This window comes from Manacus candei, unplaced genomic scaffold (genome assembly GCF_025592945.1).
Source record: "Manacus candei isolate 608988 ecotype Guabito, Panama unplaced genomic scaffold, ASM2559294v1 h1tg000046l, whole genome shotgun sequence".
NCBI classification, from domain to species: Eukaryota; Metazoa; Chordata; class Aves; order Passeriformes; family Pipridae; genus Manacus; species Manacus candei.
In genome coordinates, this window is record NW_026138094.1 from 16,299,789 (window position 1) to 16,325,270 (window position 25,482).

General features: G+C 48.0%; 1 protein-coding gene across 1 annotated transcript in view; it reads right to left on the minus strand.

Moving 5' to 3' along the window:
- Positions 1-3,224: 3,224 nt before the first annotated feature.
- Positions 3,225-25,482, minus strand: part of CTDSPL2 (CTD small phosphatase like 2) — a 30,099-nt gene continuing 7,841 nt past the window's right edge. The window contains exons 2-13 of the mRNA XM_051796899.1: positions 16,648-16,856; positions 15,319-15,457; positions 12,463-12,612; positions 11,813-12,022; positions 10,473-10,551; positions 10,089-10,200; positions 9,705-9,791; positions 8,356-8,418; positions 8,182-8,261; positions 6,157-6,283; positions 5,745-5,840; positions 3,225-5,244 (exon numbers count right to left, since the gene is read on the minus strand). Coding sequence (XP_051652859.1) covers positions 5,179-5,244; positions 5,745-5,840; positions 6,157-6,283; positions 8,182-8,261; positions 8,356-8,418; positions 9,705-9,791; positions 10,089-10,200; positions 10,473-10,551; positions 11,813-12,022; positions 12,463-12,612; positions 15,319-15,457; positions 16,648-16,839 — 1,401 coding nt within the window. The 5' untranslated portion in view covers positions 16,840-16,856 and the 3' untranslated portion in view covers positions 3,225-5,178. The remainder of the gene's footprint in view (positions 5,245-5,744; positions 5,841-6,156; positions 6,284-8,181; positions 8,262-8,355; positions 8,419-9,704; positions 9,792-10,088; positions 10,201-10,472; positions 10,552-11,812; positions 12,023-12,462; positions 12,613-15,318; positions 15,458-16,647; positions 16,857-25,482) is intronic.

Sequence of the window (25,482 nt, forward strand, 5' to 3'; positions counted from 1 at the left end):
ATAACCCGGGCTGGGAGCGGGACCGGCACACGGGCACTGCCCCCGCCAGCGCTGTGCCCTCTGAAAACGGGCATGGACTGTGCCACGGCCGCAGTTCTGACGGGAGCGCGGCCACCACGCTCGCCCCGTGCTCCTGCTCCGCACCAGAACGGCACGGTCTGTCCACCTCTTCGGGGTGTGGTTTTCCTCCTTTCATCTCTGCCACATAACACCGAACAGAGAAAAGCTGGGAACGTTCCCTTCATCCCGTTCATTTCACTGCCAGCTCCCAGATTTTGTCTGAAGATAATAAATTTATGTCTTTCAGGTAACAATTGAATGGTCTCTGACACTGTGATAAACATGAGATGGAAAAAACAGGACTTCCAAATTTATCATCCTTTCTTCCTTGGCCCCCGTTTACCAGGCCATATAAATAACAACAGAGATGTAACTATGGATCAAACAATGTCCCAAGTTATACCCTCACCAAGTCCACACATGGTTTCACAGGCTGCTGTGGGGATAATCACAAAAGTGCCAGGAATTGTGCAGTGATTTGGATTTACACAGAACGTTGAAATTTTTCATTGTTGGCCTCCAGTATCTTTAGCTTGTAAAACATAGACACAATTCCTTCCCTTCAAAGCTGAAAACCAACAGAAGCAATGTCTCGATTTGCAGAAAACAGAGTCTCAGTGAAGGATGTTATCAGCTAAAAATCATAAAAACAGTGGCCAGAGCATAAATATTCAATATAAATCTTTCTGATTCTACAGATTAGAAATGACTGCAGAGGAAACACAAATCCATTGGCCAGGACCTCTCCTCCCATCACACTTTACAAGATTTGGCCCATTGGTACAACATTCTTGCAAGTATCAAAAAAATAAAGCAAAACAGTTACATTGCATGGACAAGCAAACTTGGGATGTGCTCCACAAGGTGTGTCCACGTCCTTCCTTAGCAGAACATCCTTGTTTGCTTCCAAACAAAGGGGGTTTGGGGGTATTTTTTTCCCAGTAGTCTGACCCCTCACTGAGCACCCGCTGCCCCTGTGCTCCTTCCCATTCCTCCACTCCAAGATCTCCACACCAGGAACCTCCGATGCAAAGCTGAAATGTTGTGGCCTTGGTGTGACCAACTCTTTGAGTGTCCTTGAGTGTCCTCGTGGGACTCTGTGACACTGTTCTCCAGCTGAACCAGCTCAATGCCACAACTATTTTTCCAGAAAAACTGTCTTCCCGTGACCCCTCACCCCCCTCCCACTCCCAGCAGCCTGGGCAGCTCCTCCATCTCCCCTTCTCCTCTGGGGGTCAGTTTTTGGCTGGATCTGCTCCCAGCTCAGGCTCAGCCCGTGCCTGGCCCAAGGAAGCAGCAACAGTGACCCAGGGAAGGAAGGAGCAGGAGGAGGGAAACCCTCCACACTCACCGGCCCAGACGCTGCAGAACTCCCTCAGTCTTCACATTCCAGCTTTACACAATTCCCAGGATGGATTTTGATGTCCCTTTTAGCTCAAATCCTCAAAGCAGTGTTTTTGCCTGCAGATGAAACACGTGAAGGATTGGAATCACTTCTGGAATGAGGGGCTGTGGGATTTGTGCTGTCCTGCTGCTGCTGGGCTGGTGGGATTTGTGCCCACTCCTCCTCCTCATCCACTCCCTCTGGTCCCTCTTCCCAGCAGGCTCGATGCTCTCCAGCTGCATCAATCCAGCCATCCCTGTGATTCCAGAACTGGACAGAGCAGTGTCTGGGGAGGGGACCACGTGCTCTGCAAGGGCTTTTGCTGCTCACGGCACCCCCAAGGTTTGACAGCAGTATAAGGGCTTTGCCCAGAGCTGATCCGTGTCCTCCTGCCGCCCTTGGCTGACACCACTCGTGCTTTGGGAGATTTCTGCTCCGCTCCCGAGACATCCAGGCTTCCTGATACATTCAAAAGTAATGAAAAATGGCAGCTGGGGTGAATCCAAGGTGGAAGGAAGCAGCAACACCAAGGTGAGGGCTGTTCCAGCTACAGAGAAACTCCAGGGAAAACAAAGGATTGAACAGGTATTGCCAAAATAGGTCTAAAGGTGGTATTGTGCTGCCAGAACCAAGATGCTCCAACCTAGAACAGAATCCATGGGGACATGGAAAATGGACACAGGATCACCACGATCCAGCAAGAGACCACAAAAGAAAACATTCAGAACTTTGTAAATAGGGTGTTGTACTTCCCCAAAATACATAGAATGGGTATAAATGATCCAGCTGCAGATGCACTGCTTGAGTTCCAGACATTCAAGGCTCAGTAACACCCGTGGTTGAGCCTGCCCTGGTCACAGGAGGGGTTCTGGGGACAGGACCTGGCCCAGCCCCTCGGCAGAGGAACAGGGAACTCGCCCTCGAGACAACAGGAGAAATAAAACCTGTGCATTAAAACTCTGCTTCATTCCTGAAGGGTTTGACATTTGTAGGAAGGGACATTTTGCAGAAGGCAGAACCTCTGTGCAGTGTTCAGCGACACCCAGCAGGCTGGCAGCATGGGAGCACAGGAACACTGGCTGTGTGTCCTGGGCAGTGCCTGTCCCCTGGCAGTGCCTGTCCCCTGGGCAGTGCAGCCGTGCAGAACCATTCCCCTCCTGACAGGAGGGGAGCACAGAACACTGGCTGTGTGTCCTGGGCAGTGCCTGTCCCCTGGCAGTGCCTGTCCCCTGGCAGTGCCTGTCCCCTGGCAGTGCCTGTCCCCTGGGCAGTGCAGCCATGCAGAACCATTCCCCCCTGACAGGAGGGTTTCCCTCCCGGCTCTGGTGGGCACAGCACAGACACAGCTCTAACCTGGCTCTGCTCTCCTCAGCCCGGCAGCACCTTTGGAACCGGGGGAGCCACTGAGAGGACCTGGAGACAAGGACATTGTTTGAACAGCTGAACACTCTTTACAACAAGAGAAGGGCCACGAACTGAACCAAACTGGGCTCACTCTGGTGGGTCAGTGGATTCACAGCAGCTCTGTGACCTGAGAGATCTGGACAAACCCCCGTTACACAAAGCTTTGCCCCCAAACTAATGAGACCCCTCAAATTCAGATTTACATCACAAAGAACAACTGACCACAAAGAACAACTGACAACGGGCTGGCAAACCAAGGAGCAGCTCCAACACAAGCTGCCCACTTCCAAAATCCAGCAATCCTTCCAGAGCCATGGGCACAGCACCCGAGGAGGGCTGCCCAGGGCGACACGGCTGCACGAAGCAGATGTAAAGGTAATGTTCTGTACATTTTATTTCAATAAAGACATAAGACAAACAGCGTAAAGATGCCCAGATGCCCTAAAGATAAATACATTTAAAAGATTCTCATTAAAATGAATCTGTAGTATTTCTTTCCTGCAAGCAAAATACCTTTCTTTAAATACAAAAAAAATCAGTATTCTGAATTGCAAATGTTTTCACTTTTTTGCAGAAAATCTGCCATGATGATTTTGTTTTTAATGAATAAGGATTTTCCACAAAACAGGCTTGCTCTACATGCTAAGTTTAACAGTTCAGTGACACCATGTGCTAGCTACATACACAACAGATAATATAGTAAGAAAACACTCAACCTGATGAAAAGTTAAAATCTTCATTAATACACTGGAAAAAGTTGACATAACTCATGCCTTTTAAAATCAAAAATACAAAAATTAAATGTTTTGCTAAAAAGATTTTCCTTATTTTAAGGACTCATTTGAAAATGAAGCTGCATGTAATTTGTACAATAAAATTGTACAAGTAAACAGGTAATATACATAAAAAATTAATTGACATACTTCTCAATTATCAGCTGTCCACCTTTAATTTCCAATACTGTACTTTCTTATCAAGCATACAAAATAGCAAACTTCTCTTTAGAAAAAGTGCCGTTCTGTGACATCTTTTACACAAAACCAGTCCGAGCCTGTGGCGTGGTAATGCAGTCGAGAGGCAAAGCTTCCTACCTTGTACAAATTCTACCTTCCATAAAAAGCCTCCGGAAAAGCAGATTTCCCACCGTTACAAAAATATCACCTCCGGGGCGCTGCATTAGGAGCCACGGCTGGGGCCTATTCCCTCGGGAAACCACTGGGATGGCAGGTGGAGCCCTGCCAGGGCTGCTCCCCGGGAGAGGCTGATTGGAACCGGGAGTGTCACAGGGGTGCCCAGCCCAGGCCCGACTCCCCGGAATACTGAGCGGAGCAGGCAGTCCCGGAGCAAAGGAGGCAGCAGGAATGGGATCCCAGCAAACCTGCCAGCTGACCACGCTCCTCCTCCTGGCCAGGTCCATGCACAGCACAGTGTGAGGTATTCCTTGTCCATCCGAGGGGCCGCTGCCAGGTGTGCTCTGTCCGGAGTACGTGCCATCGCAATGGTTTAAAAGATTCGGAATATTAGTAATTCTTATCTTCTTATCTAGCCAGTCTCTTGATTTTTGAAAAGGTTTCGACTACAGTAGAATATTACAGAAAGAAAATATAAATGCAGGGGGTTTTTTTTTTTTCTTTCTAAATGAAACTTACGTGGGCTAAAACTAGAGAATATTTTTAAACAAATATACAGGATGCAGGCAGACAAAGCAGGGAAACGGCCAGCCAACTGTTTAATAAAAAACTAACAAAATTTGGCTATTTCCAGAAAAACTATGAAGCGCCTCAACTAAAAGGAATGCATAATGAAATTCTAATCTAATACAGGTCAAAAATGTAAAAAGGTTATAAACCTTAACAGGAAAAATAAAACAACTTTTACTGGCCATTCCTGTTGAAATGAGAATCTTAAAAGTAACAGAAAAGTGGCTACAAACCCACTTAGAGCACCGAACAGAGAGAAAATCCGAGTCCATTTTCAATCTCTGTTGTATCATAAAATCCTGTGTTTCTACAGGTCAAACTGCTGGTGGCAGAAACAGAATTTTCTTTATAAACTGCAGATGTCCTGTACATAAAAAATTTCCTTGGAGTTGCACTAGTTCTAAAGCCTTTTCTGTTCTAGCCTCCCTACTGCAGGTACTGGATTGTACTGATGGCGGCAACCTCAGGTGTAGAAAGTCTCTTTCTGTAACCCTTGATCAGTGTTGGGCACCAAAGATAAGAAAAGCAAGACGGGGTACAAAAATGCAAAATTTCAACAGTAATGGCAATGTTTTGTATTAGTCCAACAGGGTCCTGCATTTCCTCCCCTCGGCAGCGAGAGCAAAGGCTTTAATCGGGGGGTAGCAAGTCATGCAAGCGAAATCTGTCTCTGATGTGAGGTCGGACGTCTTCGTTCTGGGGGGAGAAGTGCAGGTTTAGGGCAATGAACACAGCCAGGAATCACATTTTCACAGGGTTCACTGTCTAACACCCCTACTTTAATATAACAAAACATAAGCAACGAATGATGTCATTCAAGAGGTTTGCAGAAATAACTACGTAACACCCACAACGATTTGGGGTGATTTATTTGTTTCAAGAACAAAGGCACACAGCACTCCCAACAACGGGCACTGTGTCATGCCAATGTCCCCAGACCCCCAATTGCCTTATCACTGATGTTCCCACCCCACTGCCCTCGGTTTCCAGCACAGCCAGCAATGCCAGCAGTCCCCCCTTTGCTGTGTGAACACGTCCCTGTGCCCACTCTAAAATCCAGCAGCCTAGTCACACAGGGACACACAGGACCCTCATCAGCCTAAATCTCAGTGACTCAAAACCCTTAAAATAATGTGAACATACTTAAAAGAGCTTACTGACGTTTTTGGCAAGAGCCACAGAAAGGAAACACTCACCAGCTCTACGAGTTTCTCCAGAAATGGAATCAATTTTAGGAGTTCGTTGTCATTTTTATCCATGAACCAGCTTTCTATAGGAATTCCATTGGAAAGCTAAAGTTAAAAAAGGAAAAAAAAATCATCAAGACATGATTTATACTTAATTTATTTACAAATATGACTTGTGAAATAGCATCTGGAGGAAATATGTTTCCAAGTCAGAGTTCATTAACGTGTATTTTCCCCACAGTTTTGGTCTGTAAACTTCAAAACAAACATGAGCCCCAAACTTAAACAAGCAGGGAGATCCAAGTGCAGGGTTTCACTGGCCCCAGACTTCAGTCAGAAGGGAACTCCAGCTGCAGGGCTGCAGTGTGCTGCCCCAGGGAGCTCTGCCCCCCTGAGGGGTTTGCTGCCCACAGCCCCTCACCTGGTAAGCAAAGGCTTGCGGTGAATTGTCGATGATGATGGTTTTGGAGAGGTCTCTGCCCAGGATGTTTAAGTCCTTGATGTAATTCCCTTGTACACACACACAATGCTCACGGAAAAGTCGATGCCTGTCATTAAAGGAAGACACTAATTAATGAGGTCAATGACAACATCCCCGCTGCGTCAGGAACAGGTGACTCTGCCAGGCCTTACCCAACCTCTTCTCTTCCAATCTCCTTGCCCCTTTTAAAGAATTGTGCTCCTCTCCCATTCACTTTAGAGCTTTCTACTGGTAAAATGCCCAGTTCAGGTAATTTTGCACTAACCCAGTTCTGTGGATGTGTGTATTTAAACAGCTCTTGCTTTCTGATCCCTTTCAGACTGACAAAGGGACCCAAAACACCCCAGTGATGTGCCATGCCCCAGGTGCTGCACAGGAGCCAATTTATTGGGGGTTATTATCCCTTCACTCTGTCCCAGCTCCCACAGAATGAGGCCTTCCCGTGCCATCGAGTGCCAGAGCACAAAGTATCACAAGAAATGTTTCCTTTCCTATTACACCTCTGTTGGCAATTAACCTATTTCAGTTATTGTAGCTCGAGAAAAAGCCTCGAGGCCAAAACATCCCATCAATTCCTTCCTTTCCAATTAATCTGCTCCTGTGTAAGTCATGACAGAAGAAATGGATGGATTGACTAGAAGGAGTCAGATTCAAAAAACAGCAGGAATAAAACTCACATTTCATGGCACATCGACAGAATTATAAACTGGGCAGGTTTGGGGTTGCCCAGCCCTATGACAGTGCAGTCCCTTCCGGGCTGCTTATATTTTTAAATGGAGTTTTCAGAAGCTGTACATAGTGTGCTTAATTCCATACAGGAGCTGAGCTCCCAACGTTGCCATGGAGGGAAGGAGCTGCTGCCTCAGCATTTATATATAGAGGGTGAGTCACAGGAGGCCTGGCAGCACTCGGGCTGGGGCACAGCCCGGGCACCACGGCCCCGCTGGGGCAGCACGGGGACAGCTCTGCACAGTCCCAAACCCTGGCTGGCTCTGTGTCTAACGGGCCTTGCCCTGCCCTAACACAGGAATGACCCCAGTCCTGGCCTGCAGGGGGTTTAACACCTCGGGTGCACAGCCAGGCTCACGCTCTGGAGGTGCCAGTGCCTCCTGCCCACCGTCCCGCCCGCTGACACAGCCAGGCTCAGGTATTCCAAGGACTGAAAGGATTCCCAAGTCTGGTTTACACAGTGGCAAGGAGGTTACCAGGCCCAGACTGAGATTCTGTGGTGGATGTCACATAAACCAAGACACAATACAATTGTTCCTGGACAAAATTAGTGACATCTTAACTTCCTGCACTTCAAAAGTGAGTTGGGATGTGCCCACGCCACCGAGTGAAAGCAATGGAGAAAACCACTGTCTTTTCTTGTGTGTGAGGAAAATCCAGTTTCCCTCAGAATATACAACACCAGGATGCAGAGCAGGGCTGTGCAGAGATGCTAGGTACAGGTCACACAGCTCTGACCACCAACAGGCAGGTGTTTGCTTCCCTGACCTGGGGCACCCCAGGAGGGGGAACCCCTGAGCAGAATCTCTTTGGTTTCAACTTCCTAAGGTACAGTCCTCCTTCCAGGGGAGCATAACAGAATCTCACCCCCCGGAATTTCTTTCTGCCTTAAGGAACTGGAAAAGCCAATCACTTCCCAACAAAGCTCAGTACTGAGAAATGATAAACCAAACCAGCTCTAATACAAAACCAACAGACAAATGATTTTGTGATTGAATATGAACAAACAGCATGCTGATTGTAAAAGTTATACAAGTCATAATTTATAGTTAATAAATCGATTTTGAGTAGTGTAAAGGTAATCTGTTAATTCAGTTTATTTCCTTTATTTGCAGTGTGTGTTCCAAAGCACATTTCTGATCCTCAAGAGGACATTTGCCATGAGTCAGCCTAACAGAGGATGAGCAGGTACAGGTGCTGGTCCTTGAGGGCATGTTCACAATGTTCTGTTTTTACCTGACCAGTTGCTTTTTGGGGTCCAGGATGTTCAATAACTTGTCTGCATACACCTTCTTAGAAGCAGTAAACAGAATGATCTGGGGATTGAAGGGGAAAAAGTCGTTACTTGACATGCAAGTGTGTGGATATAACTTAAAAGTGAAATTCAAAAGTAGTGTCCAGTTGTTTTACCTCATAAATCTGAGACATACGTTCCAGGAACTCTCGGAAGAACGGCCTTAGCCGGACATAGACCTGGAGCAGAGATGGGCTTTAGTGAACACTGAGACTCCCCCAGCCTCCCCCACCCCACACTGTGCCACCTGCTACAGAGGAGGCCAAAATGGGCATTAGAAATAAACAGCAAACAGTAACTTCCACTATAACCTAATTACACCAATATTCCATTGGCTCACAGCCTGAGCAGCTCTGAGTGAAGGTGTGAGATGATAACATTGAACTATTGGGAAACTGGACAGAATTAGAAATAATTTCAATAAAATATAAAAATTGAACAGTCTCTAAATTAAAAATGGAACTGGTTGCTTTGACTGAACATCCTGACTCGGCTCTCAGCAGAGGGGCAGCACCAGTTCCAGCACTGGACACCGTGAGCCAGCACCTGAACTAAATCATCATCTTAACCACCACTAACAACTACACCTGAACACAATCACACCTGAACACAATCACACCTGAACACAGTTACACCTGAGCCTGGGGTGGCAGAAGGGATTGGAAAAGGCTTCAGCTACTTCCAAATTTCCATCAACTTGGATACCACCAGCACAGAACTGCACACACAGAGAAATCATTCCCTGTAAGAAATTGTGGACTCACAAAAGAGACACTGAGTCAGGAGATTTCTGCCTCTGACTGAACTCCAAATACAGGATTTGGGCTCCCAGGGAGGCACCTCTGTAAATCTGCAGCCCCAGGGCCCTGGAGCACCTGGTGGCAGTGAGGGCACGTCCCAGGCTCTGTTCTGTACCTGGGGCCAACCCTCAGGTGATATCTGGTGTGTGTTGGACAGACCTGGCCGTGACCTGAGCCCACAGTCACAACACAAAGGGGAAAAACAGCAGCCCCAGGCTCTGCTCACAGCTATTTCTGGTTCAGAGACTGCCCACACAGAACTACAGCTTTGAGGAAAGGTACTGAAACATCCAGGGAGAGAAGGGAGGATGCTGAACTGCCTCATTTCAGGGTGATTTCAGCTTTATCAATTTTTTTAACAGTCACTTAGGAATTGGCTTAAATTTCCATTCCCATCACAGTAAATGTCCACAAGGAGTTGCAGTGCATGAACTGAATTATATCACATTTCTATGTGGACACAGCCAAGTGACCAGAGGGCAAGACAAGGGGAACAGCTGAAGTGAATACAAAGTTTCTTGCCAAATGTGCCACCCGCAGCTCATCACCAGGATGGTGTAACTTTATCACCAGGCTTCCCTCTCTTTCCACAAGATGAGAACAAATACAAACCCCAAGGATTCCCACCTTAAACAAAGTAAAGGGGTTTGTGTTTTTCTTTTTACCTGGTAAATGACATCTTGGAAAAGAACTGGAAAAGTGAGTGCAGCATCTTCTAATTCGTTTAGACTACAGTGCACTAATGTTTCATCCTATTAAAAAAATATATAAAAGAAAGAAAAGATTGTGCAATTATAAAAAATGTAATTTTTTTTTAAAAAAGGATGCAAGTATTTGACAAATACAACAAGCATTCTATTCCTGCCACTATTAATTCTTTTTAAACTACTTTTTAACTACTTTAACTAGTATTTTTGACTAAAAATACTAAAATTTATGTGACATTCAACAGTCTTTTTTGTTTAAAGCAAACATGACTGATTTCCACAAGCAAAATAAGGGAAATGCCCCATCCCCCTGCTTTGGTTTGTGTTTATAAAGATATTTACCAAGTCTAGAACTAATGAAAACTCTGGTGTGCTTCTGGTTTTGAGTGGGAGAGCTGGCTTCCTGTTCAGCTGTTCTTCTGTTAGTGGGGGCACATGTTTGATGAAATAATATCTGAAAAGAACACAGATTTTGCTGTAAAACTGTAATGTTTTAGGTCAACTAAATATTTGAAATATTTAAGGATGCACAGGAAATAAGTATTTTAAATTGAAATAAACCCCACAACAATATACAATTATTTTTTTAAGTTAAGGGCTTTTGGAGCTCATTATCATAATATTAAAATGATGCGATTAATATAATAATAAATATAAATTAAAATATCGTAATCCAATACCCAAAATGATCAACTGACTGTTTTCAGTACAAACACTGGCACTTACGGATCAAAGACTTCCCAGTCCTCTTCATAGGTGGCTTCTGCATGAGCTGATGAGTAGCCACTGTCTGGAGATACTGGTGCTAAAATTCAACGAAAATGACCAAAACAAAAAATAAAACAAAAAACCACAAGAGCTGGTCTTATTAGTGCAGTTCTTCAAAGCCACAATGTGCACTTGAGACACGAGGGAAGAAGCAACAGTGAAATATTCTGTCCCCAGCCCCACCTCCCACCCCAGGGGCTGCTCAGAAGTCACATTTACCTCCTTGGCAGGAGCCTTCAAAAACTATCCATCCCCAAAGCTCTGAGGGTCTGGGCAGGGTTTAGGGAACTGTTAAGGATTTGATGCTGCCCATCCACAGAGAAACTGCATTTTATGGCTACAACTTTTGTCAAAAAAAAGAGATGTATGATGAGTCTTTTGAAGGAAATATGGACAGGTTATCAGGATTTGTGTGTAGGGTCTGTGTGGTTCTCATTCACCACGTGGTTCTAATGTAAGATACCAAAATGTAGCCCATTTCTCTTTGGAGATCAGCAAGCCCAGAGTGTGCATGTTCAGCAGGGGGGTACTTAATGCTCATAGAAACACTTTTCCTCTGGAACCTTTGTTTCCATGTGAGGAACTGCTTTGAGACCACCCGAGCTGCACCAGGAACAGACAAGTCTTGCCCAAACTGTGCCTTTGGTGCACGAGCCAGATTAGTGCATTAACCATAAAAACCAGCACGAGCAGTGTTTGTGTGGCCCAGGCTGAGGCGAGGCAGCAGCTCCCAGCAGGGCTGGGCAGGCAGCAGGGCTGGGCAGGCAGCAGGGCAGGGGCAGGCAGCAGGGCTGGGCAGGCAGCAGAGCAGGGCAGGCAGCAGGGCTGGGGCAGGCAGCAGGGCAGGGGCAGGCAGCAGGGCAGGCAGCAGGGCTGGGGCAGGCAGTAGGGGCAGGCAGCAGGGCAGGGGCAGGCAGCAGGGCAGACAGCAGGGGCAGGCAGCAGGGCAGGGGCAGGCAGCAGGGCTGGGCAGGCAGCAGGATGGGGCAGACAGCAGGGCTGGGGCAGGCAGCAGGGCAGACAGCAGGGGCAGGCAGCAGGGCAGGGGCAGGCAGCAGGATGGGGCAGGCAGCAGGATGGGGCAGGCAGCAGTTCCCAGCAGGGCAGGGCAGGCAGCAGGGCAGGGGTAGGCAGCAGGATGGGGCAGGCAGCAGGATGGGGCAGGCAGCAGGTCCCAGCAGGGCTGGGCAGGCAGCAGGGCAGGGGCAGGCAGCAGGGCAGGGCAGGCAGCAGGGCTGGGCAGGCAGCAGGGCTGGGCAGGCAGCAGGGCTGGGCAGGCAGCAGGTCCCCGTCCGTACCCGTGAGCGGGGGCAGGTCCCGGTCCCCCGGCTCCTCGGTGTCCCCCAGCCCGGGGGGGCCCCGCAGGGGCAGGGCCTGGCCCGGGAAGGCCGCGCCGTTGGTGGACGTCGCTGTGCTCGTGGTGATCTCGTCCACCTGCTCCATGTCCAGCTGCTTCACGATCTCCTCAGCTTCCACAGCCTGGCCCGGAGAGTCCGACCCCGATGTTCCTGGGGGGATTTTGGGACACTCGTTACCTCTGAGTTCCCCCCCAACACTCACAGCCCCTCTTAACCACACACAGCAAAGCTGCAGAACAACTGAAGGGACCTGCATTGGGTCACGTTACAAAAACCAGAACCAAAATGATGGCCCTGACAAACGGCTTTAAGATACATTTGGGACAAGTAACTTAATCCTTTTTTTTTTTCTTTCTTATTTTTTTTTTTTTTTCTGAAAGGTGCACAAAGATATTCTAATGGTTATAAACTTATTCCTTCCTTCCTGAACGATCAACCCATCTAAGAATTGCAGAGCCCTTTATCTGGCAGCAGTAACTCTTGGTCTGTAAATCAGAATGCAAAGTGTACTGTTGCTCAGAACAGCAACTTCATAAAAAAAAAATCTCACTCTCTGGTTTAACACCACTGGCTTTTTACCTAAGACTCACCATTTTTATTTGCTGGTGAAAAAAAATTGAAAACAGGAGAAAATATGGTTCCCAGTAACGTTGTCCGTGGGGGGCTGCCAGTGGTGGGGTTATCTTCCAATTTTCCATTTTGCTTTACGTGTTGGTTTGTCATCTCATAACTTCCAGCTTCTGCAAGAGAAAAATTATGACCTGTAACACCACACTGCTGTTATCAGTTACATCCTGTCCTCTGCTGTCAGCATTTGCTCTCCAGGACTGATCCCTCCTGTTCATGGTTCAGCTCTGTCCACAGGAGCCAGTCATTCATTATCAGCATCAAAACAAAAAGTCAATTTCCAACACCATCATAAGTTTAACACTCCAGATTAGGAAACACTCCTTGTTTACATAAATAATAGAAGACTAAATCCTTTCGATGGACTTGGTGGGAGACAGACTTGGAGCTGCTGTGCCCTTGCAGAGCACATTGGTGTCAGTGCCAGGGGGACTCCACTAGATGGAACCAAGAGAAAGTGTCAGTGAACTCCCAAGGCTGAGCCTCCAAACTGCACCACGACGAGTCCAGAATTTGTTCCTCTCCACATACACACACATATGTGCATAAATACAATTCCAAAGTGAAATAATTTTTAGTTGTTATCACAGATAACAAAGGGCAGAATTAAATAAATCTACGCATTACAATATCACATGTAACAATGAAGGTTTTCCCAAACTGTGCAGGTACAGTTATGTATATCCTAGAACTCAATTCCCATCTCATGGTAGTTCTGAGACTGAGATGAAGAAGAATTCTTTTCTTCCCAGCCCCCAGGCTCTGAGATGTCTGTCCATATGGAAGCGAGGGAATGGACTTCATGCACATGAGCTGAGAATGTCCCTTCAGCTGAGCCTGATGGAGCTGCACAGGGACTCCACACTGCTCTGTTCTGTATGGAACGTGGGGTGTCCCAGCTGCAGCTCCAAGCCCCCACCAACGGGGAATACTTGAATTAAGAACTTGTATCCCTATAACAGTAACACAGGCTGAGGGCGCTCCACATGCCCTGGAACAGCACGGAGTCACAGGATGGTTTGGGTTGGGAGGGACTTCATGGACCATCCCACCCCTGCCCTGGGCAGGGACACCTCCCACCAGCCCAGGTTGCTCCAAGCCCCGTCCAACCTGGCCTTGGACACTTCCAGGGATCCAGGGGCAGCCACAGCTTCTCTGGGCAACCTGTGCCAGGGCCTGCCCACCCTCACAGTTTCCTTAGAAAGGAAGTTTAAAGAACGGTATTTTAAAGTTGGAACCATGGACGATGTTCTAAATATCACTGACAATTGTATCATGTCATTATTAGAGATATTCAAGAACAGACAGTTTTCAGAGGGAACAGGGAATCTCCATCCTTAGAGAGATAGAAAACTTGCCTGGACAAGGCTCTGAGTAGCCTGATCTAACTCCAGAGGCAGATCTCACTCCGAGCTGGATCATCACTGCTGGGAGGGGAACAGGGGAACTGGTCCAGATGACCTTTAAGAGTTCCTTTCTGATCCAAAGTTTCCTACAATTCTATGACAGAAACCTGTCTGTGTGTTTGACAAGTGTTTTCAGTATTAAGGACACCTGGTTACTTCCACAAAATTCATGAGCTGGGAGTCATAATTCACTTTTATTTGTGAGAAAATGGAAGAAGAGCTAAATCAAATAACTATTATTGGTTTTTTAGAATGACAATTAAAAAAAGAAAGCTAAATTAGTTCCAAAATAGCTGCTGATGATCCAAATAGTTCTTACAGAGATACAGTGACCATGTCTGAGGAGTGATGTAAGTGTTGCTTGCAGCCCTGGAACTCTTGTTTTGCTGTGATTAGCTCAGCCTTGCCCTCACTGAAGTCAATCAAACCCTGTAACCTCCCTGCTGCAGGAATGTCCGGCTCAGGTCGAGCTGGGATTCCCTGGATTCCATGTCCTGCAGTGCCAGCTGGGCTGTACCCCTGGATTCCCTGCCCTGGACACCCAGCTGGCTGTACCCCTGGATTCCCTGCCCTGGACACCCAGCTGGGCTGTACCCCTGGATTCCCTGCCCTGGACACCCAGCTGGGCTGTACCCCCTGGATTCCCTGCCCTGGACACCCAGCTGGGCTGTACCCCTGGATTCCCTGCCCTGGACACCCAGCTGGCTGTACCCCCTGGATTCCCTGCCCTGGACACCCAGCTGGGCTGTACCCCTGGATTCCCTGCCCTGGATGCCCAGCTGGCTGTACCCCTGGATTCCCTGCCCTGCACACCCAGCTGGCTGTACCCCTGGATTCCCTGCCCTGCACACCCAGCTGGCTGTACCCCTGGATTCCCTGCCCTGCAGTGCCAGCTGGGCTGTACCCCCTGGATTCCCTGCCCTGGACACCCAGCTGGCTGTACCCCCTGGATTCCCTGCCCTGGATGCCCAGCTGGCTGTACCCCCTGGATTCCCTGCCCTGGACACCCAGCTGGCTGTACCCCTGGATTCCCTGCCCTGGACACCCAGCTGGGCTGTACCCCCTGGATTCCCTGCCCTGGCTGCCCAGCTGGCTGTACCCCCTGGATTCCCTGCCCTGGACACCCAGCTGGGCTGTGCCCCTGGATTCCCTGCCCTGGCTGCCCAGCTGGCTGTACCCCCTGGATTCCCTGCCCTGGCTGCCCAGCTGGCTGTACCCCTGGATTCCCTGCCCTGGACACCCAGCTGGCTGTACCCCTGGATTCCCTGCCCTGCAGTGCCAGCTGGGCTGTACCCCCTGGATTCCCTGCCCTGGCTGCCCAGCTGGCTGTACCCCCTGGATTCCATGCCCTGGCTGCCCAGCTGGCTGTACCCCTGGATTCCCTGCCCTGGCTGCCCAGCTGGCTGTACCCACCTCCATTGAGCTGACTTTTCCTCCGCACCCGGGACAGCTGTTTGTTGGGCTTGTCCCCCGTCTTGGGGGTGGATGTGATCAGGTTGTTGTCGATGTCCCGCTCAATTCGACTCCTTTTGGTGGGGTTTTCTCTTTCTTCCTTAAAGGAGAAAGGAGGCAAAAAAGAAACATACTGAACAGTGCCTTCTTTTTTCCATGGAATAGACCAGGTCTGTAAAATAGATCAATTGTCACAGTTTAATGAAAAGCAAACTGGAAGCAGATTTAACTGTTGCTGAAATGTTTCTTGGTTGGTACCTCTCTGTTTCCAGGACAGGTTGACGTGGTTTAACATGTCATGAAATATTCTATTTCACTACATTTTTCACAATTCAAGGATATATTGTTACTTTAAAACTATCTGAACTTCAGCTTGTTACAAAGTTATTGTTTTAACACTTCAGTTCAAACCCCAGAAAATACTTCTGAATTTATATCAGATTTTTATTTATCATGTAGCTGATCTGGGATACACTGTAAATTAGTTACGACTTCTCAGCTACTCCTCTTTAAAATTCACAGTTACATAATGTCAGTATCTGAACTGCTGGGACTGAATGAAAATGGATTTTTTAGACTGGCCTTCACTTAGAGAAAAAACCACAGGTTTTTGAAGCAAGGTTACATTCAGCCTATCAAAGTTTATATATATATGTATGTATGCATGTATATATATAATTCACCCTCAATGTATATGTGACAGGTGTTCACATGTGAAGATCAGCAAAGCTCAGATTTCTGTCTGGACCAAGATAAGATTTCGTGGTTTTCCCTGGCAATACCTGGATTTGATGCCCTAAGCAGGGCAGTGCCCACTGCAGGAATCACACAGTTGTAGCAATTCCCTGACACGTGGATTTGTGAGGTTTGACCTTTATTGACTGACTGACTCCTAACCAGTTTTGAATAAAAATGCTAAAAACACTCAGTAAATTTATGCTTACAGACTGGCTTGCCTTAGTTGCCAATATTGGTAATTCCTCAAATTTGGATTCAAGGACTCTTTAAAACAGCAATTAAAAATCTACTGGATTCATCAGCCAACACTTTCACAAAGAAATGCCAGGTAATAAATCCTGTGATTTATTAGACTGTTAAATACACCTATGACTGACACCTGAAGGATTTCCAAGTCTGCTTTTCCTGACACAACTCTCACAGGCACTTGCTGCCTTCCATCTCTTTACGTTTTGCTTCCACATTATTTATTCTCAGTAGAAATGGGTTTGGAACACACTGAACTGACAACGACCCAACTAAAAGCCAAGCAGGGCCCCACAGCTGGCTTACCTTGGGTGTGCTTCCTTTAATGAACTTTTTGATTGAAGACAAGAGGCCGGTGTCATTTTTCTGTGGCTTCCCCCCGCCCCCAGGTAAGGTCTCCTCCACCTCCGAGTGTTTCCGCTTGGCCCGGAGCGCCCGCTGCGGGTGGATCTGGTTGGACTGCTGAGAAGCCTTCCGCGTTCTCAGCCTCATCTTCATGGGCACCACATGGAAAGCTGTAAAAGGCACAACCAGGAATACTCAGGCATTGAAGAAACGTGTGAGGCTTCGGCTGCTGAACTGCACAGTTACATAACGGCGGCAGAGCCGTGCCGAGCTCTGCCATCCCACACTCTGCCATCCCAAACTCTGCCATCCCAAACTCTGCCATCCCAAACTCTGCCATCCCAAACTCTGCCATCCCAAACTCTGCCATCCTGAGCAGTGCCATCCCAAACTCTGCCATCCCAAACTCTGCCATCCCAAACACTGCCATCCCAAACACTGCCATCCCAAACTCTGCCATCTTGAGCAGTGCCATCCCAAACACTGCCATCCCAAACACTGCCATCCCAAACTCTGCCATCCCAAACTCTGCCATCCCAAACTCTGCCATCCTGAGCAGTGCCATCCCAAACTCTGCCATCCCAAACACTGCCATCCCAAACACTGCCATCCCGAGCTCTGCCATCCCAAACTCTGCCATCCCAAACACTGCCATCCCGAGCTCTGCCATCCCAAACTCTGCCATCCCGAGCTCTGCCATCCCAAACACTGCCATCCTGAGCAGTGCCATCCCAAACTCTGCCATCCCAAACACTGCCATCCCAAACTCTGCCATCCTGAGCAGTGCCATCCCAAACTCTGCCATCCCAAACTCTGCCATCTTGAGCTCTGCCATCCCAAACTCTGCCATCCCAAACACTGCCATCCCAAACTCTGCCATCCCGAGCTCTGCCATCCCAAACTCTGCCATCCCGACACACGGCCTCACCCACGGCACAGGAGCTGCTTGGGGGAAAGCACAACCCTGGCACGGGAGTACATGGATCTCACCCGGGCACGGACACAGCCAACCAGCACATCTACGAGCTCTGGCACAACCCGAGTGGCAGGAAGGAAAAATCGACCTGCTTGGAACAACAGCACCGTCCAGGCTGGAAAAGACCTCTGAGATCCCCGAGTGCAGCCTGGGACTGATCCCACCTCGTCAGCTGGGATGGTGGCACTGCCTCGGTGAAGGGACTGATTGCGTGGTGGCTCCAGCCCCAAACGACTGGACACTGTGACAAGTCCTTTCCACCCCGTGTTCCTCACTACACTTCATTTAGTCTCCACATTACATTTGAGATGAGGCATAAATCTAAATTTGTGTGAAGTGTTCACAGAAGGAATCATGAGCCTGTGCACTCAGTGTGGGTGAGGACAGAGAGCTCTGCAAAGGAACCCAAACTGAGCTTCACTAGAGCCAAGTTTGGGAAGAACATTAGACCTCAGGAAAACTGGTGCAAGGGCAATATTTATTAAAGCAGAGTTAAAGGCCATTCCAGGGATTGCATCCCATTTATCTCCAGCCTTCCAGTGGACTGCTGGTATTGTCACTCCTGTGCCTCAGTGTCACTGTTCTCTGGGCTGGGGACGTGCCTTCTGCAGCTGCCTGGAGCCCAGAGCTGGGCTGGTTTGAAGGGGACTCCTCATGTGCCTAAAATCATTCATCTGATGGATCAGGAGCAGAAAAATGAAGTAGCAAGAAATCCATCTGAGGTGCAATGCACAGAAACACTGGTAAGAAAGTAATTTGCCTTTCCTAGCTGAAGTCATGACAAAAAGCAGGTTTTTAAAGAAACTGTATGCTTATCACGACAGGAATCAGTGTCTGCCTTTCGGGAGTCCATTTAGTGTGGATCTGACTGTTGCACAGACAGAATAAATATAACATTTAACATGTAAGTTGCCTTTCTGCAGTCCATTTAGTGTGGATCTGATTGCTGCACAGACAGAATAAACAGTCTGTAACATTTAGCATGTAAGTAATGTCACAACAGGTTTAGGGAAAGGCAGCGGTGGCGCTGGGATGAGTCACAGACAGACAAATGCTGATTGTGTTTTTCAGAACCAGTCCAAAGCCTGTACACAGCTGTGTTTGTTCAAAGGTATATCTCAATCTCACACAAAGGTGTTGCAGCTACACCTGGACAGCACAGAGCCCACAGAGCTGGTGGATTCCGGAGCTGGAGGGCAGAGGTGCAAGGATGGGAGGAGGGAAGCTGGGAGTGCCGGGAGGCTCCGTTCCCAGAGCACTCACCAGGCAGGGCACCAGGCTCACAGCAACCCCCACATCCTGCAGCAAAGGTGGGCAGAGTGGGTGAGGCCCAGCCCCAGGCAGGTCCAACTGCAGGCCAAGGTTCTGTGACCTCTGGGATCTGCCAGTGATGTCACAGAGCCCCTGAGGTGGGAAAAGCCCTCTAAGGCTATTGAGTCCATGGAATCCAACTGTCCCCCAGAACTGCCAAGGCCACACTAACCCACGTCCCCAAGTGCCACATCCACATGTCCTTTAAATCCCTCCAGGAATGGGGACTCCACCACTGCCCTGGGCAGCTGTGCCAGGGCTGGACAACCCTTTCCAGGAAGAAATTTCCCCAATATCCAACCTGACCCTCCCCTGGCACAGCTGGAGGCCGTTCCCTCTCCTCCTGTCCCTTGTTCCTTGGGAGCAGAGCCCGACCCCCCCGGCTCCCCCCTCCTGTCAGGGGGTTGCAGAGCCAGAAGGTCCCCCCTGAGCCTCCTTTTCTCCAGGCTGAGCCCCCCCAGCTCTCTCAGCTGCTCCTGCTGCTCCAGCCCCTTCCCCAGCTCTGCTCCCTTCCCTGGACATGCTCCAGCCCCTCCGTGTCTCTCTTGCCATGAGGGCCCTGAACGGCCCCCAGGACTGGAGGTGCCCCAGCAGTGCCAGCACAGGGACAGGCACTGCCCTGGGCCTGTGCCCACACTGGTGTATTGGCCACACTAAACAAATACGTGTAAAAAGGAATTAGAGAAAACTGTAAAACATTGAAGGAAGACTCACACCAGACAAATTCCAATTAGAGAATGAAAGTGTTACATAAAATTTGCTATGGTACAAGTTGCCTGACTTTTCTAGAACTGAAACAAATACTGGGCAGACAAAAAATGAACCAATGGAATATCTGTCAGTGGCAAGTACCTATTGCTACTGTTCAATGAGCTGAACTCCTCTGCACACCCCTGCCACAGTCCTGTGGCTCACTGCACACCCGGGGTATCATGCCTGGGGTTATAAATATCTCTAATGGACTTAGCAACAGGTACCTACAATCCTCTCAGAGACTCGAGTTTGCTCTCCCAGTGCTTGATCCCTTTGGCAGGGGAGTTTTTATTGAATTATTGCCGTGGTTCTTCCCTGAACCAAGCACAAACCAGGCTACAAAACTTTACACAGTGAAAACAATCAAGTCCAAGCACGTAGGAGAATTTGTCTCCTCAAAGCTGCAGGATTTGGATTTCCCCTGAGTGCCATCCCTGGCCAGGTGACCAGGGAGGTGTGTGAGGGGAACCCAGCCTGGGCAGGGTGATGTGGGATGAACTCCTGTTGCAGTTAGAATAAACCAGAAAGTGGGGGGGGGAGGAAAAACCCATTCTTCAAAAGAGAAATACCTGGCAAAGAGGGACTAAGTGGAGTTCTCAAACAACAATTCGTGGGACAGGAAAATAAAATGAAGGAGCTCTTAAAACACAGCAGCTGAAGGAGCTATGGCTGCAATGAATTCCATTATCCTGATCCACACAGCCCAAGTGTCAGGCTCCCTACCTGTGAACACTGTTGTTATTCTGTGGCACAGGTACACTGTACCTACAGGAAAGAAATTCCTGTGAATGACTCATATTTCAAACTAAGAACACACCTGGAATCTGCAGCTAGGGATGGCTTTTTCCCACCACATATGACACTGCTGTTTCTCTATTTTTCCCTAGACTATTAAAAGAGGAATTAGGTGAGGCACATCTAATTACAGGGTTTAGGGCTTTCTGATACAGGAAAAAGTTGAAGATGGTAAAAGAACAATAGTGACGAACAATAGGAAGAGATAAGTGACAGGAAAAATTAAATATAGTGCTGAAGGATTTCTCCTCATTCATTCTGGCACTCAGAAATAACACAGAACTACCACTGTGGAAATCCATCCACCCCAAGCCTCCATACCAGAGGAGCCCTGGAGGATTCAGACAACTCACACATGTCAGGAGTGTAAGTCCAGTGATAGGAACACAGGAGGCAAAAAGTTATTTATCTGGGCTTTGTCTTGAAATGTTTTGTAGACAAAGCCAAGAAGGCAGTAAATTATTTTAACTTCTAGATTTTGAGCAAGAGCATCAGTGCATGGCGTGGATACAGATGGATACATGACCAACACACAGCTGGGGTCTGTTCCCAGATTTAAGTGCTGTGACAAGGGAGGGGTTTGGATTTGAGGGGTGGCAGGTTCAGGGTCCCAGCCCAGCTCCCCCAGACCTTCCTGCTGAGCTGTGGGTGGCTCCTTCATACACTCCTGGATCTCTGTGCAGATCCACAGACAGAGGAACCAAGAACAAATATTTTCTTCAGTTTGCTTTTAAACAAGCAATACCAGAGGTATTTCGTCAGCACATTTCATGGCTGGGATGTGACCCAGATTTCAACACGAGGAAACATCCCAAGGAGGGGATGAGCAACCTGGGCTGGCTGAGATCCATTCACACGGGGCTGGGGATGCTTCAAGGAAACACAGACCTGCTGCACAGAGAAGGGACGAGATGGTCCCTGGGTGGGGAGCCGAAGGGTGACGTGTAAGGACCCCCAGGTCTGGACTCAGCACAGCCACAGAAACGACAGACAGATGAAGCCTTTCATCCACACAGGCCCCAAAGCACTTCACAAACTTCAAGGAAATGCTTTTTATTAGTACAAAGATATTGAGGCTTTTCCCCCCAAAGACTCTTGGCCTTTCTTTAACCGATTTATTCCCCTTCCCTAGAAAATTACAGCAATTTCGTGTTACTCTGGTGGATGTGTTTTGTATATTACTTGTCAGACTTCTCAAATCTTTAGGTGTGTTTGTCTGCAACTGCAGAACTGAGAGAGCAGTTATCCAGGAAACCCTGACTCAAAGGAGTCTGGAAGTGGTGCTAGTCTAGTGTAGGTAAAAGCAAAATTAAGACACTGATTTATTAAAACAGCAAATCACACAATATGTACTATTCAAATGTTGGTACTGAGTTATGAAATCTGGATAAATGTATAAAGAAACCACAAGTTCCACCAAAACAATAGTTAGGAATTTTAACTATGAAAGGTGCAATGCAAACACCACCTCTGAATTCTCTGTTTCCCTTTTCTGCTCCTCCCCATCTTCCAGGGCACTAAATCAATTCCATTTGAAGTAAAATCCTGCTTGAAATCCCTGGTCTTCAGTCCCCTCGTTTGAACCCCGATTCCTCAGGACATTACCTCGTGCTCACACATTCAGTTCTACTCTCCCAAAGTGTGGGCATCTCCCCCAAACCAAACACGTCCTTACAAAGACTCTGCCAAGGAACGACGGCGGCTTTTTGGAATTGGCCTCAACAGAAAAGAGATTTCCTCTTCCCTCATTTTTCTGCTCTAGCCATCATATTTCTGTTTTGCCATTGCTCTGCTAGTGAGGATTTGTTTTGATTATACCAAATGCATTTGGAACTGAAAGTTTATTCCCTCCTGGCCAAGTTATTTTTCTCTTTGCAACCGAGGGCACACACTGGAAATTAATTCAGGCTTTCCACACTAACCAAGGAATGGACACAGAGAGCTGGGTTAGCTGTGGGAGAGTAAATCCCAGAGCAGAGCCCCAAAACCCTCTGCCCAAGGCAGGCATTGGTCACAGTCCTGCTGCTGCCGAGGTGAGAACTTCCCAAGTCACTCTGGGCTCCGAGCGCTGGGGAAAGGAAAGGAAAGGCTGCAGTGCCCGAGTTTTAAACAGCAGGAACAAATTCCACAGAACCAGCACTGCTCCTGTTGGGATTCAGGGAGGGCCCAGCTGTCCTTAGGCTCTCTGGACATTTAATCCAAGCTGCCAGGCACACAGGGAGCCTATTTATGGAAGTCATCTCCCTCTCATTACAACCCGTGGCACAGACAGGTTGCAAACACTTCCTCAACAGACCTTCCAGGATGTTGTCTGACCACAAAAAATCCTGAGGAGTTACTTTTCCTAATTGTTCAGCTCATCCATATTAGTTATCTTTTTAATTAAAAAAAAATCAATAATGTTAAGCCCAAGGAAGTCTGTGTTGGACTCTGGAAGCCATGGAGTAACTCCTGGGTTTGTTAGGAGAATACAGGAACTTTTGCAAAGTCTACACAGCAACAGAGCTGCCTTTTGCTTAACTCCACCAGAAAACCTAGTCTTGCTCCACTTCACCTTAATCTTCCTGTGGGATCACAACCACAGTCTCATATCCCACAGGACTAGGACAGGTTCCTATCTTTTAAAGGGCTAGATAAGGGGTTTGGCTGCTCCTTTGGTCTTAAAAATAGCAAACTATTTTTACTGCAGGATAAAAACTCTTTAAATGATAATATGATTCTTGTTGCCCTGGAAAACACTTTTTCCTTGGTACACTATTTAAACCTGACTCTTTCACGGCTCATCCTGGCTTCTTTCTTGCATGGAAAACTTCATTCTTATAAAATTGTACTGTCTGAGATTAATTTGTGCATGTACCTAAGTTAAAACTGACATGAAAGGAAGTGCTAAAGGTTTAACAGCTTTACTAAATTGTGAGTGACATTATGTTTTTACATATAACCTTAAACCATAATATTGAGACATGATGAACTTGAATCTCATCCAGTCTCAAATACTTGCCTGAAATGAGTTTCAGGGACCTGTCTGATTCCATCACAATGATGTTATTTTATTTTCTTCCCTTTTTCTACCCCTTCTTTATTTGGGGTGAAAAATCTACAAGAATAAAACCCAAACCTCATTGCCTACTCAGTGGAAAGTTACAGGAAGATTCTGGTCAATATTCCAGTAATACAAAATACAAGCACAATTTACAAACAAGAACAGAAGCTTTGTGAGGCAAAACTGCTCTGCATCCACACTGTAACGTTCCCATCTTGATTCCACCCTGAGTGTCACCTATTTATTTCACAAGGTAACCCCCACGTTGGTCTAATGTATCTCTGCCACTCTAAAATGTGTGAGATGTAATGAAGTAACACCTTTATGGCTGTGAAGTGGCAGATATGGCCCTGCAAACAGCCAGGGAATTGCTCTCCAGTGAGAAGGTGGTGTCTGGCTCGTGCCTTACTTTGGGAAGTTTATGTCTGAGGGACTTTCTGAGCTGGAGAAAAGGGAGGTTGTGCACCTGTATCCCAGGGCACGGATTCATGGGCTACAGCAGGAAATCTGCATGGGGAAGTCCCAGATCTCCACACACCACTCATAAATTTGTACCCAGATACCCTACATCAGAGAAATCTGCAAGAACAAGAAGTGCTGATCCCACCTGTGAGCTCACACAGGGGCTGGATTTGCTGCCAGTCATTCCCCAGCACTAGGAGTGGAGCTGCCCTCTCCATCAGGAATCCCACAGGTGAAGGAAGCACCCAGCCACATTCCAAAGCAATGCAAGTCTCCTTGGCAGTGGTCAATTTATCACATCACAAAGCAGTCACGCCAGAATCTGGGAAAAATTTTCCAGATACTGAGGAAACTTGAGTTAACTTAAGTAACAAATTTAATGCAAGTAAACCTAGAGAGCAAACAAATACTCAAAGGAGTTGCTGTCACCTTTGTGCCCCGCAACACAGGACAGCACGCACCACCTTCGCTTCAAGTGCTGAAGAAACAACTTAGCAAAGTCGTGGAAGAGCAGCAATGTGTTCTGGAGGTGAAAGGAATGCTCTGATTCCCACCCCTCCTCCCTCCACATCCCTGCCCGTCACAGCCCTGCAGCTCCCGGGCAGTGCTGGAGCTCCGTTAACCTCCCAGCCAGCCGTGTTTTCAGGCTGGAATGATTCAACACGGGAACGGGGGGTGGAATAAAACCATACAACTCCTGGCAGGGGAAAGGCCAGCTGTAGTAGTGAAGCAGCAGGGCCAGTGCCCGGGGTTGGAGCTCCGTGCCATGACCAGCCGTGCAGAACTCCAGCTCCCTGGCACCGGCACGGTGGGATCAGCCTGCTCCTGGATGGGGCTCAGGAACGGCTCCAAGCAATCCGGGCAGAGGGCTGTTCCCTGCAGGCAGCACTGAGGAGCTCACCCCGTTCTGGAGGAACCCAGCTCGGCTGGGGGATGCAACCTGTGTCACACCACTGGCTCCCAAGGCCGAGGGACACGTCCTGGCCCATTCCCTGGAGCAGCCAGGAGACTGTTCCACGCTGCTGTGGAGCCCCAGCTCCAGCACAACCACAAGCCTGGGGTTGTGTTGATGTGATCAGGTTTAAAATTTGCCTTTCATTTTCTGGCACGTTATTTTAACAAAGAACATCCGGTCACGAATTTTTAAAGCAACAGTATTTTCTGTCATGGGTTTCATTTGCTCATTGCACTCTCTGATGGGCCCTGTCCTTTAGCAGAGAAACACTGATCAGCTTTTTCTAGAGAAAATAAGCCTTATACAGAGTTGCACTGTCCATAACTGTCTGTGTGTCTCTCAGTCCCCTCTGGTAAATGCAGAACCCACGGGCCAGCATCAACTCAACCTCAGAGAGAGACAGAAATTCCAAATGTACTCAGTTCTTACAAGGTCTCTGAAAATCCAAATCTACGTAGGTAACAGAGACCCTCCAGCATCCCAAATAGGCAAAAATGGCCA